This window comes from Podarcis liolepis (assembly GCF_965112155.1).
Source record: "Podarcis liolepis genome assembly, chromosome: 11".
Classification (NCBI taxonomy): Eukaryota; Metazoa; Chordata; class Lepidosauria; order Squamata; family Lacertidae; genus Podarcis; species Podarcis liolepis.
In genome coordinates this window covers 15,535,056-15,548,973 of record NC_139565.1, presented here as the reverse complement: position 1 = coordinate 15,548,973, position 13,918 = coordinate 15,535,056, and the positions used below count along the sequence as shown (strand labels likewise).

Below are 13,918 nucleotides of genomic sequence, written 5' to 3'. Positions count from 1 at the left end.
CCTCGGGCATCCGGTAACTGATCATCATGTTTAGAGCTTTCCTTTCCCTTCAGACCAGCTCTTGAAAACATCGGCTAATCCTTTAAAGCAGTGGTTCTCAACCTGTGGGTCCCCAGGTGTTGTTGGACTACAACTCCCATCATCCCTGACCTCTGGCCTTGCTTGCTAGGGGTGATGAGAGTTGTAGTTCAATAACATCTGGGGACCTACAAGTTGAGAAAGGCTGCTTTAAAAGGAGCAGCCGTGTTGCTCGTTTTCATGTGCAGACAATAGGATATGTATCTGCCTGACATCAGTCAGCTACAGTTTCAGGTAGGAGAAAGGCAATATCCTTGTTCACTTAATTAATTATAGAAGAAGATAGGAGCTGCTCCGGCGTAGAGCAACTGGCTTTCACCAATATGTAACAGAGAAACATGGATCTCTCTGCGCTGCCAAACAACAACCACCCCGACAAATTCCTGCAGCTAGATGTGAAATCCTTAGCAAAAACCTCTATCTTTTTACAAACCTGGCTAGCAAATTTTCCAGACACACATTTTCCTGGGCAACAGCAATGGCACAACAGAGTCTATTCGCAGGTAAGTTGCTAGATTCATCCTCTACTAATTCAATGGTTTGTTGTTGTACCTTTTACAGAGAACTTCACTGGACTGGGAAACCCTGTATCCCATCATGGCAACATCCCTGACTTAGTTTTGCTCCTATGCTTTAGACTTAAGTGGTTTGATATTTTAAATTCATTTTTGCTGGCATGATAGTTTCATGTTTTTGGTAGATATTGGCATATGGCATTATAACTGGAGGGCTTCACAGTCAAACCAAACCTAAAGGAAGCAAATCTGAGGGGGGGGGGATACAGCTTTAAAATGAAAGCTGGCCGCCATTGATCAGTTGGTACCACTTCAAAACAATCACCAGTCCTCTCTGGTCTCTTCCCTATATGCTGTTTATCAAGCATTCATCCTGAATTACTTGCACAAATTTGCGAGGAGGTTATACGATACCGGCAGATTATTGAGCATTCATCTTGTTGGTTTGCAGAATGCTTGCAAAATGTCACATCAAACAATTCTTACCCAAACTTTCTCCAGTGCAGCTCCCCACGCTTTTCCTATAGCCAAAAAATCCAATTGGGGACGGGCAGGCATGCAAATCTGTTATGCAACTTGAATTTACTGGTATGCCGTTGAATCTCACCCACAAAAGAAGCATCTGGAAGGAACCTTCAGTTATGAAGGTTGTGACAGAGATGCTGTGTGGGAAAGAACCAGGGATGGATTTAGGTTTGATGAGGCCCTAAGCTACTGAAGGTAATGGGGCCCTTTATATGTCCAGATGTCCTTTGTCAACAAATTGTAGCTGTTTTTTGTGTTGAATATATGCTATATGGTAATTTATGGGCCTAGTAGGTATCTAAAGCCATTTGCACATGTTGACATGCCACCAGTCCATGCAGAATGTAGGCACCCTATATATAGAAATGAACAAACCAGTGATAGTTTAGGGAGCAGGCTAGCAGGCGGGGCCCATTACTTACATCTAAGGAGCCTACACAACACAAAACACTGTTGCTGTAAGTAGGTTTTAGTTTATTTTTTTTATCTTATATTTTGGAAATGTACATCCAGGTTTTTTTCCTTTAATTTTTTTTTTTGAGGCCCCCAAGAGAGTGGGGCCCTAAGCTATACAGTGGTACCTCAGGTTCAGATGCTTCAGGTTACAGATGCTTCAGGTTACAGACTCCGCTAACCCAGAAATTGTACCTCAGGTTAAGAACTTTGCTTCAGGATGAGAACAGAAATCGTGCTCTGGCGGCGCGGCGGTGGCAGGAGGCCCCATTAGCTAAAGTGGTACCTCAGGTTAAGAACAGTTTCAGGTTAAGAATGGACCTCCAGAATGTATTAAGTTCTAAATCCGAGGTACCACTGTAGCTTGTTTAGCTTATACATAAATCCGGCACTGGCTAGAACACATATTCTTTAAACACTAGCTCAGCTTATCTCACTTGTGTCGTAAGAGCACTTGGGATGCATGTGTGGGGACCCTCAGTTCTGAGCACAGGACTTGAGGCTTATTGCCACACAGCTCATGATGGCTGCTGAAAATGTTGGTGTGTGTCCACAGTAAGCCAAGTGTGCACATTCACCAACATTCAGCCTTCAGCATTCACTGTTTAGTGCTGTTTTTCAAGCACTTGCCAATGTGCCGAATCCTGCGCATGGCCATCTAGAAGAGACTTTAAATGCTTTCCCCACAGCAACCACACGCCCTTGGTTCGCACATGCAGACAACCCTTTAATAAAATTTGATTTTCAGCAACTGTTACACTAAAGTATTTGCATATATTTCTCTCCCTTCCCCCCTTCCCAGTGTATGTGTTTGGTACCTCATAATGCAGATCAATAAAAACTCTCAGGTTTGTCTGTCAGGGCTTAAAGGAGTTTCCTTTTTTAAAAGAAGAAGAAGAAAGTATGGTCCAACCTGGCAGAGAGAGAGAGAGAGAGAGAGAGAGAGAGAGAGAGAGATGTGAGGCATTAAAAGAAACCCTATATTTTAAACCTTCAGAGAGCTTTCTGGGAGAATGTCTTATTGAAATGTAAAATTAAACAGAAACACATTCCTTGATAAGCCCAAACTTAAAGCCTGATCTTATCCATGCTGACTTAGGAATGAGTCTGACCGATTTCAGCAAGTTTTACTTGGAAATAATTACGTTTGAGATTGCCGCCTTAATTGTTAACGCCCCCCCCCTTGTTTTAACGATCAAAAAATAAGGAGAAACTGCATATGTCTTACATGTTCCAGATATCAAAATAAACATGATGTACGCACTGTGTAGAATGAATGCTTGATGAATAACATGTTTTGTTTTAGGACGAAAGGCCTAATGAGGTTAAGGGTTAGTTAAGACCGGAATGGGGGGGGGGGTGTTTCGTGTTCCTTTTCAGAAGAGATGTGAGTGACCTCTAGGTTCCTGAAGTCATTAAACCCTGAAGGCAACCTAAATTCCCAGCCCTGGAATTCATTTTATTTTAACAAACACTTGCTTCTTCGGACTCGCTGCCTCCGTGCTGTGTTTGTGAGATTGTCACGACCTTTACCGAGAGATCATTCAGATTAATGTGCCCCCCTGTGCTTCTGAAAGTGCTTTCCTCTGCCTAAAACTGTTTTCATTTATTTTCCACCAAATTCTGAGGCCGCCATGACAGGTAACTCGGGTTTCAGACCAATAGTCTATCATTTGACTTTTTAAAAAATCTGCTTTGGGGGAGTCTATTTCCTCCCCTCTCATCTAATTTCAGATAATGGAAGGTAAAGCCTCACCAAGCCCTCTTGGCCTTTGCACTGAAAATGTTTGCCCCGCAAAAGAGAGAGCGGTCTTCCTTTTCTTTGCTAAACCACACACTTAGACTCCCTGGCCCCGATCCAACTACACACGTGCGGCAGCAGCTGGGCTTGTGCACAAGGATGCCTGTTAGAAATACAATAAGCCTGACAATTAGCTGTTTGGTGAGGAGCCTGCTTCAGAACATATGGCCGCTAGCTGGAGTGACTACAATTAACCTTCTCTTTTCCCTAAACACATTATACACCCTTTGTTCATCCACATGAAACCCGTAAGAAGCAAACCTGTCTCATCATCACACTACAGGTGGCAAACTGAACCCGAAAGCTAGTCATTTTACCTATGGCCACCCAACAAATTCCAAGTTCAAACTGAACTTGTGCCCAGCTCTCTCAGGTCCACACCACAATAGCGTTGTAATTGGAGGGTGTGAGACTCTTACTAATAAGACCATGGCTGCAGATTAATCTTAACAGATGTGATGTTCAGGCTCTTTCCTGGCAAGCAGCCACAAAAAAATCCTAGAATCTGACCTTTGTGCTTCTAGTCTAGGCTATTCAAACCCTACAAGTGTCCCCATTTTCCATGAACATTCCTGGATTTACAGAAGCCGTCCCAGTTCCTGATTTGATCCCAGAATGTCTGTATTTTCATTGGAGAAATGGAGGAGGGTACGGAGTTATGCGACTCCTCCAAACCAAGGAGATAAGTAACTATACATCCTTTAGAAGACATTTGAAGGCAGCCCTGTATAAGGAAGGTTTTTTTAATGCCTAATGTTTTGTTGTAGTTTTCTGTATGTTGGAAGAGTGGCTGGGGCAGAAGGATGGGGTATAAATAAAATGATGATTGAATAGGATATCCCTATTTTCATAGGAGAAATATTGGAGGGTATTCTATGTCTGGACACAGGTGGCGCTGTGGGTTAAACCACAGAGCCTAGGACTTGCCGATCAGAAGGTCGGCAGTTCGAATCCCCGCGACAGGGTGAGCTCCTGTTGCTTGGTCCCTGCTCCTGCCAACCTAGCAGTTCGAAAGCACGTCAAAGGGCAAGTAGATAAATAGGCGGGAAGGTAAACAGTGTTTCCGTGCACTGCTCTGGTTTGCCAGAAGCGGCTTAGTCATGCTGGCCACATGACCCGGAAGCTGTACGCCGGCTCCCTTGGCCAATAAAGCGAGATGAGCGCCGCAACCCCAGAGTTGGCCACGACTGGACCTAATGGTCAGGGGTCCCTTTACCTTTACCAATTCTATGTCCAGGGATGGACTAGCATGTGATTAACCCGAGGCATTTGGAAATACTAGTTTGGAGCAAGGAATGGACCTGTTACAAAGCAAACAAGTCCTTTGCCACAAGAAGAGGACAAGACTTAAATTTATGGTACAGCACTACCTAGCAGTTGGGTGTGTTGCTTATATACTCATTACAGTAGATTTTCCTGCAGGTTATCCCTACAGTAAAAGAGCAAATTGAGCCATACCATGCAGACTGGCACGAACCGACTAGGGCTACTGAATTACTCATCACATATAGACTTTAGAAAGCCAAACTAAAGCAGTAGTGAAGATTACCCAAATAAGGCAGCTCTCTCTAGACAATAAGTCCCATTAAACACATGAACTTCCAGGAAAATTTGTAGGATCGGGATGTAAGAGTGTTGTGTGTGAACTGCAAAAAGCAGACATGCGTTGGCTAGAGGTCGTCTGATCCTCAGGTTCCAAAAAACAATTTCCTGCAGGCTTTCCCTTTAATGGTAAGCAATCAGAATTCCACGTGGAAGCTTTTATGATGCAAATAAACTCGTAAGCTTCCTCCCTCCCTCCATTTAACCTCTGTAGTAGTCACCGCGAGGACTGACTGCAACATCGATCTTCTTGCAATGCTTCCACTTACGCTTGGACACACCAGCCAGTTTTACAGCCTGTGGACCAAGTCACATGGCCTGCCCCCCGCCCCAATTATACTACTTTCTGATCTGTCTGGAGAGCCAGTGTGGTGTAGTGGTTAAGAGCAGTGGACTCATAATCTGGTGAACTGGGTTCGATTCCCCGCTCCTCCACCTGCAGCTGCTGGGTGACCTTGGGCTAGTCACACTTCTCTAAAGTCTCTCAGCCCCACTCACCTCACAGAGTATTTGTTGTGGGGGAGGAAGGGAAAGGAGATTCTTAGCCGCTTTGAGACTCCTTAGGGTAGTGATAAAGCGGGATATCCAATCCAATCCAAACTCTGTCTTTGCTTTCGGTCCACATGTGCTCAGAGGTGCAGTTGCCTAAGCCACTCTACAAAGCCAAGCGCATATACTTGAACAATGTTGTTCATGGTGATGATAAAAAATGAGATCTGGGTGTACATCAATGTTCTCAGACATCACCGTGCAGCTGATCAGTAAGGACCGATGGGGGAGGAAACCCATTACTTTATGTGACCTACTCACCCCCCAAAAGTGGCTGAACTGAAACTAATTTACATCTTTGAAGACAAGACCTGCCCTGCAGAATCATCTCCATGCAAGCCAGTCTTCTGCTTCTAACTGCAGCCAGCCAGATGCTTTTGGAAGGTCACAGAAGGCCAGACATTCCTGCAACGCCAGATGCTATCCATGGCCCCTACGAAAAGGTTTCATTCTTCTAACAATAGCTCCCACAATTCCACAAGAAATTTCAAACTCTGGCACTAATTCATCGTGTTAGGGAGAAGCCAATGTAATGTTCTTCAGATGTGGTTGGACTCCAACTCCCATCAGCTACAGAATGGTCTGTAGTCCAGGATAATGGGAATTGTAGTCCAATATCATCTGCCAGGCACCACTACTGTGGCTACTCCTCTTTAACGGGGCAATGTCTTATACTTTGTTGTTTAGTCGTGTCCAACTCTTCGTGACCCCATGGACCAGAGCACGCCAGGCACTTCTGTCTTCCACTGCCTCCCGCAGTTTGGTCAGACTCATTCTGGTAGCTTCGAGAACACTGTCCAACCATCTCATCCTCTGTCCTCCCCTTCTCCTTGTGCCCTCAATTTTTCCCAGCATCAGGGTCTTTTCTGGGGAGTCTTCTCTTCTCATGAGGTGGCCAAAGTATTGGAGCCTCAGCTTCAGGATCTGTCCTTCCAGTGAGCACTCAGGGCTGATTTCCTTCAGAATGGAGAGGTTTGATCTTCTTGCAGTCCATGGGACTCTCAAGAGTCTCCTCCAGCATCAGAATTCAAAAGCAGGTGCCTTATACAGATCAGACCAATTGTATCTCTAACTCAGCACTGTCTATTTGGGCTGGGCGACACCTGGTTTTCAACATAGTGATATATCACCAGCTCAATATTGCAATATATATATCACAATGTCTGAAATAAGGATGGATCTACGTAGAGGCATTGGCTGGGTTCACGGTTTTTCCTGCATTCTGATTTTTGCCGGTGTCTGCTCATGATTCACTGCCCCCTACAGAAGGCAGGGGAGATTTGAGCTGGCGGAGTTAACGGGTCGCACGAATGGAGAGAAGCAGTGGCTGGCTTCCAGGTTTATCCCCCACTGTGATTTTTGCATAGCACACGCATCATTTGCGATATATTGCCAGGTCAATAAATATGAAACCTATATCACAATATGGTCTTCACAGTGGTTTTTGATGATATATCAATATATAGGCCAGCCTTACTGTCTATTCTAACTGCTACTAGTATTCAAGGCTCTCAGGACCCAGGGGTCTTCCTATTACCTGCTACCTGATATGACAAGGATTGCACCGGGGCCCTTTTGTGTGCAGAACATGAGATCTGTCACTGAATAAATGATCCCTCTACATAGCTGTCAAGTGTCCCTTATTTGAAGAGACAGTCCCTTATTCCAGGACCATGTCCCACTGCTGTCCCTTATTGATGGATGTCCCTTAAATGTCCCTTAAATGATGTCCCTTAAATTTCAAAGGAAGCAGCTCCTCTCCCTCCCTCCCTGCTGGCCAGGGAGGAGGGAGGCTCCAACTGTGTTGCTTGGCTGTGTTGCTCACCTAATAAGAAGTCTAAGAACGACTGGGGGGTAGAGCTTGCATGCCTTGTGTGTGGCTAGTTAATGCAAGCTGAGGAGGTTTTTGAATGCTGGACGCCATTTTGTTGCACGTGCTGCTGCAAACTTTGCAGTGCAACGCCAGGCCGGGGAGCCATCTTAAGTTGAGGCTGCATAGGTCTTGTGGTGCATGTGATTCAGATTCTATCCAGTTGAACCTCTGGTTACAAAGTTGGTTGGACAGTGTTCTCAAGGCTACCAGCTTGAGTTTGACCAGACTGCAGGAGGACAGGAAGACTGGAGTGCCTGGAACAGGTGAGGCTGCAGGTCCCTTATTTTGGCTGCTGGTCCCTTATTTTCAAGGCTGCTGGTCCCTTATTTTCAAATCTGTAAGTTGACAGCTATGTCCCTCTAATGGCCATCCCCAGTGGCATGTGGGAGCACATCTGTGACCTAAGAGTGTACTAACACCACGGCACATTGCCTCTTAAGAGTACAGTGGTACCTCTGGTTACGTACTTAATTCGTTCCGGAGGTCTGTTCTTAACCTGAAACTGTTCTTAACCTGAAGCACCACTTTAGCTAATGGGGCCTCCCAGGCTGCTGCTGTGCCGCCGGAGCACAATTTATGTTCTCATCCTGAAGCAAAGTTCTTAACCTGAAGCACTATTTCTGGGTTAGCGGAGTCTGTAACCTGAAGCGTATGTAACCTGAGGTACCACTGTACATTCTGATATCTGATTTTCTTTTCCCCTCAACACTTTTTAAAATAACCATCACACTCAGATCACATTATTTTTATGCCTTTTTCCACATCCATCTCCCACCCCACCCTAATAGCACCAGTAGTAAAATAGCCCTTCTTTTCCACATCCAGTTCGCAAGCCTGAGACATCATTAGCATCTCTGAAGAACTTTAAATACATAATAGGGTGACGGCACACACACACACACACACACACACACACACACACAAGATAAGCTATTGTGGTGGTGCCATTTCAATTAGGCTCATGAAAGCTCGAGGGGGCAAACCACGATTCACAAAAGACATGCAAGATAATCTGATCGGAGGATATGTCAGGGCTCAGAAATGGCATATGGAAACCGACAGGAGCTAAAACTGCAGCTGGCGGGCACTGCAGATTGATTCACTCTCTAGCAGTAGCCGAGGATAATTTTAGAGCTCTAAAACAGGCTTGGCAACTTAGGCATGTGAAAGGGGTGTGCATGCCAAAATCCTCCTGCACAGGGTTTCTTCTAACGATTTCCTTGCAATCTCTCTGGCTGCAATCCGAAAACAGACAGCAATTATTTCGCGTTTGATTACATCTTTTTCTCTGCTTTGCAAGCATGGTATGTGTACCTGCAACCTTTCCCTTTAATGGTGAACAATCAGAATTCCTTCTGGTACGCAAGTATCTTCCCAGATAGTCTCGTTTATTCTTCCTATGATTGGCTCCCTCGCTTCTTCATCTGATTGGCTCTGAGAGACGCTACTCATTGGAAGAAGCATCCTTTTGCATGTCGAGGTCCCCAGGGCCACCCCAATAACTCACACATCACACCAAATTTTTTGTTTAAGGTTTTTGGCATAATTTTGGCCACAACTTTATTAAAATACAAACATATGAGTGGTTGCTTAGGCATTGGTTGCGACTATCTGCCCCCACCGTGGGGGACAGACTGACATTCTGCACGCCTGCGAAAGTCAGAATAGGGGAATACACTTGGGGGTAGCGACAGAGCAGGGAACCTGCCCTCAGCCCTCCCCAAATGCAGCCAGGAGCTCTTGCAGTGGCCCGAGCCCCCTTGACAGAGTGGACAAGCAATAGTTAGCCCCCAATTCCTTTAATGGAATCCCTTGCAGCAGCAGCATTAGAGGGGCAGGCACAGCCAATCCATGCCCCTCAACCAACCAAACCATAAACCAATGCCTAACCGCAACCTTACAAGTTGTGACGATTTGCTACGCAGAAGGCAAAAACCAAATGGCCCCAGCCAATCAGCCAGATGGACAAAATTCCTACCTGGCCCCCGCTCCAAAGCAGACGACCCCATGACAGGCATAGCAAGGTCAAAGCGAACAACCCTATTCTAGGGAGGGTGGAACGGGCAATCCGATGCACAGGCGAAAAGAGGAAGCCCTAGCCTCGTGCAAGGAGTTTTAGCATTCCTGGTTGTCAATCAACAAATGGCAACATTAACTTCTTCCCAACAACGAGGGAAGCCCCAATCGCATCAGTGGCCAACGATCAATTAGCCCGCCCCAACTTTGGAGTGTCCTGGCGGCCCCCACCACAACACGTGCTCTCCATGAAGGAGAACGCGCTTTCCTGCACGTCTTGCTTTTTAAACCATGACTTGCACCTGGGAAAATCTTGTGGCGCATATTCCACAACTGATTTTGTTTTCTGCTTTTGAAGCAAGGGGAAAGGGAATGAGGGGTTTGCCTGATGCATGGTGGCAGAGGATTGCAGTTCATGGTCGTGGCTTCTGCTTGGAAACCGTGAACCTTGTCAGGAAGTCAACATTCTGTGAGTTTACACGTAGGAAAGAGGAAAAGAGCCAGTGTGGTGTAGTGGTTAAGAGCGGTAGTCACGTAATCTGGGAAACCGGGTTCGCGTCTCCGCTCCTCCACATGCAGCTGCTGGGTGACCTTGGGCCAGTCACACTTCTGTGAAGTCTCTCAGCCCCACTCACCTCACAGAGTGTTTGTTGTGGGGGAGGAAGGGAAAGGAGAATGTTAGCCGCTTTGAGACTCCTGAAGGGGAGTGAAAGGCGGGATATCAAATCCAAACTCTTCTTCTTCTTCTTCTACTCTAGGTGCTTCGGCCAGAGATCTATCAGAATCCAGATCCGTCAGTTTTCCAATTTCACCCACGTCAAGATGCACCCGTGCCAGTATCACTAGGGGCAACAATTGTTTGATGCAAACTCCCGGCTGGGAATATGTACTTGGTCCAATTATTGTTTGTTCCTTATGAAAATATTGACCCTCACAGGAACAGAAGCAAGAGAGAGAGAGAGAGAAATGGCTTCCAAATATAAAGAAATATACTGTATTTTTCGCTCTATAAGATGCACCAGACCACAAGATGCACCTAGTTTTTGGAGGAGGAAAACAAGAGAGAAAATTTCTGAATCTCAGAAGCCAGAACAGCAAGAGGGATCACTGTGCAGTGAAAGCAGCAATCCCTCTTGCTGTTCTGGCTTCTGTGATAGCTGCGCAGCCTGCATTCGCTCCATAAGACGCACACACATTTCCCCTTACTTTTTAGGAGGGAAAAAGTGAGTCTTATAGAGCAAAAACTACGGTATTTACTTCGGACTGAGGATGGCATACACAGGAAGGGGACAGTTGGCGGAGCGGGATCCCTGCATGAAAGACAGGGTAGAAAAAATTATCCCAGACTGAGAGACTGGGAGAAGAAGTAAGCTTAGGTGGGAGATGGGAAGGTCTACTCTGTGTGTAGATAAATGATTGGATGTGCATATATGATATGAGTATAATAAAGGGCCCTATAGTTATTTTATCTCTCTCTCTTTATTTTTTGTTTTTTTAATTTGTTATGTTTTGTAAATTAGGTTGATTTTTGTATTTTATGTTGAATTTTTTTTTAACAAAAATATTATAAAAAGTAAAGAAATTAGGCTCGTGGCATCCATTAACATGATTTGCTTGTGGGGTATTTATATACGTTCATGTCCATCGTTTGTTCAGTCCACACTTTTCAGCACATTTCCTCATCACTTTCCTAACCACAAAAAATAAAATGAAGTTTGTCTGTTTGTTTAAGCAGATTCAGTGTTCTAGGACGATAATATGCTTTGCAAAGCTAAATTCCTGGCATGAGCTTGAATCCCTGCTGCAAAATGCTGATAGTCTGGAGGAAACCTGTAATTCAACTTATTAATGTGTAATAATCATGGTCTTTTATGAAATTAATGATACCTGGCTAAAGTTTTGGGTTTTGAAGTGGGATCTTTGAATTGGCATTCCACTTCCAGGGTGAAAAGTAATAGGAACTCTCTCGCTTTGGTGATGATGAATAAGAAAATATAGCCGCCTGCTGTCAGCTTTCGCTGCATATGTAGGTAAATTGCTGCTTTAAAATAATGTGTTTTGGCATCAAGTTGCCTTGTATTCATCTATATCTGAATTCCATGAATAATCGTTGAATCTTAGTCAAGCCTTTCTTGTGACCAGGTTGTTAAAGAACTTTTCAGATTCGTATAGTAATTTGACCATATTACAAGAACAAAGATGACTGTTCCTCTCAACAGAAGATTTTCAAAGCTATGAGGATTAGCTGATGATTACTGTAAAGGGCTTTGTTAAGCTCCAGAGGAAGTCTGTGAAATAATATGCTCTTAGGTAAATGTTGATGACAGCCTTCATCCTTTTCGTATGTGTATCTTTCAGAGAGAAAAGAAAAATTTGCGTGAGCAGCCTATCGTGGAAGTGAGTGAGCCCCATCCTGCAGTGATAGATAAAGCCCTTGGAAAACACATTACACCAATCACCTTGAAATCAACCATCAAAAGAAATCCTCTTTACAGTGATGTCTTCCCTGATGACAGCTGGAAGGAGGGGAAAAAATACCCATCCTGGACTGTCCAAGACTACGACAGGCATTCCTTAAACTCTAGCCTGGCTCACTATCTAAAGGTACAATTCTGCAAAATCACATCTGCCTCCACAAAAAAATTATACCGGGGTCGGTAATGTGATGCCCATAGACACCCATGCACCCATAGAGACCTTCCATGATTCGCACATGTCCCCAGCTGAAATTAGACATGAAAGAAGCATTCTGTTTCAGCCAAGTCAATAGTTTGGGGTAATGCCAGCAACACTTTTTCTGGTTTGCAAATATAAGCATGGGCCCCAAAAGGTTGGCAACCCTAGAACTACACTGTTTTATTTGTGCCTGAAATACTGGACATTTAAGTACCTGGGGAAAATGGGTACCGCACAGAGCAAAGGAAGCGCTAAGCTTTGGGGCTGCTTGCAGAAGCCCAGATCCTAACTTTTGGCTCTGTGAATGGAAAGCGCTTCCATTCATGGAAGGAAAGTTGCACTTATGAGAGGGGTCGTTCTGTGAATGGAATAAGTTCCTATCGACAGTACGAAAAGCCAGGGTGCACGTCAGCGTGTTTTCATTCTTTCTAAATTGTTTATTGTTGCTCCATTAAGCTTCCATGCCAAAGACAGGATTCTAAAGTTTCACAAGTATGTAAACTGGTCAATCACACTGAGCACCTTTTTAGGTATGAATATGTCCCGTCCCCCCCCCCCCATCTAGCCTTCATGCTACTAAGTTGAAGTGTCTGAACCATGGGTAGGCAAACTAAGGCCCGGGGGCTGGATCTGGCCCAATCGCCTTCTAAATCCGGCCCGCGGATGGTCTGGGCATCAGCATGTTTTTACATGAGTAGAATGTGTCCTTTTATTTAAAATGCATCTCTAAGTTATTTGTGGGGCCTGCCTGGTGTTTTTACATGAGTGGAATATGTGCTTTTATTTAAAACACATTTCTGGGTTATTTGTGGGGCATAGGAATTTGTTCTCCCCCCCCCTTCGAAATATAGTCTGGCCCCCCACAAGGTCTGAGGGACAGTGGACCAGCCCCCTGCTGAAAAAGATTGCTGACCCCTGGTCTGAACTGTTGCAGGTTGAAAGCCCTTGGACATATCTGGGGTGGCCATAGTTCATTTTTCAGTGGTAGCCACTCTCTTGCCCCCCCCAAAAAAAAATTAAAGGGAAAAAACCTGGAGGTACATGCATGATGTTGTTGTTGATGATTGTCTACGCACAAGAAAGAACCCAGTCAATTTTGTTGCAGGAAAACCCAAACGACCTGCAGTACTGGTTGGAAGATATTTACACACCAGGATATGACACCTTACTGAAAAAGAAGGAGAGAGAAAGGAAACACTCGCGATGTTGCCTCATTGCGCTGCTCCTGACATTGCTGGTTTGCGTCATCATAACAACGGTGACAGTTTGTGTTCTGTTTACCTGATACAGCCAAATTCAGCCAATAAAAGTTTCTAGACAATGTTTTCCTTTAATTTTTTTTTTACTGGAAACTGCAATCTGTAGTTTTGTTTTCATCAAAGGGCTAGAAACATCCCACAGCATAGCTGGTTGTCTTTCAAAAGCTACAGTGATTCCAGCATTGCAATCCATTTTTGAAATCAACAGCAAGGTACCTCTTAAATGTGATGACTTTTAGATTACATCCTGAGGGAAAACCTTCTGTACTGAATCTGTCAAAGGCAAGCGAGTCATCGATTGATTCAGTCTCCTCAGCGGTAACTCTGAATAGAGCCAGAAGAATCCAATCTATCTTGTGCCTCTAAGGCAAGGGTGGCCAACATGGTGCCCTCCAGATATTTTGGACCAGAACTGCCAATCTCTCTGATGGGATCATCATGCTGGCTGGTGCTTATGGAAGGTGTAGTCCAAAAACCAGTGCGGGATTTACGTATAAGCTAAACAAGCTATAGCTTTTAGGGCCCCACTCTCTTGGCCCCCCCCCAAAAAAAAATTAAAGGAAAAAAACCT

The 13,918-nt window shown here is 44.7% G+C and overlaps 1 protein-coding gene across 1 annotated transcript; it reads left to right on the top strand.

Moving 5' to 3' along the window:
* The first annotated feature begins 291 nt into the window (after nucleotides 1-291).
* On the top strand, nucleotides 292-13,374 carry MINAR2 (membrane integral NOTCH2 associated receptor 2). Its single transcript, XM_083464671.1, has 3 exons — nucleotides 292-581; nucleotides 11,771-12,016; nucleotides 13,194-13,374. Exons 1-3 carry the CDS (start codon nucleotides 417-419, stop codon nucleotides 13,371-13,373), a joined length of 591 nt encoding a protein of 196 aa, XP_083320797.1. The 5' UTR covers nucleotides 292-416; the 3' UTR covers nucleotide 13,374.
* Nucleotides 13,375-13,918: the final 544 nt, after the last annotated feature.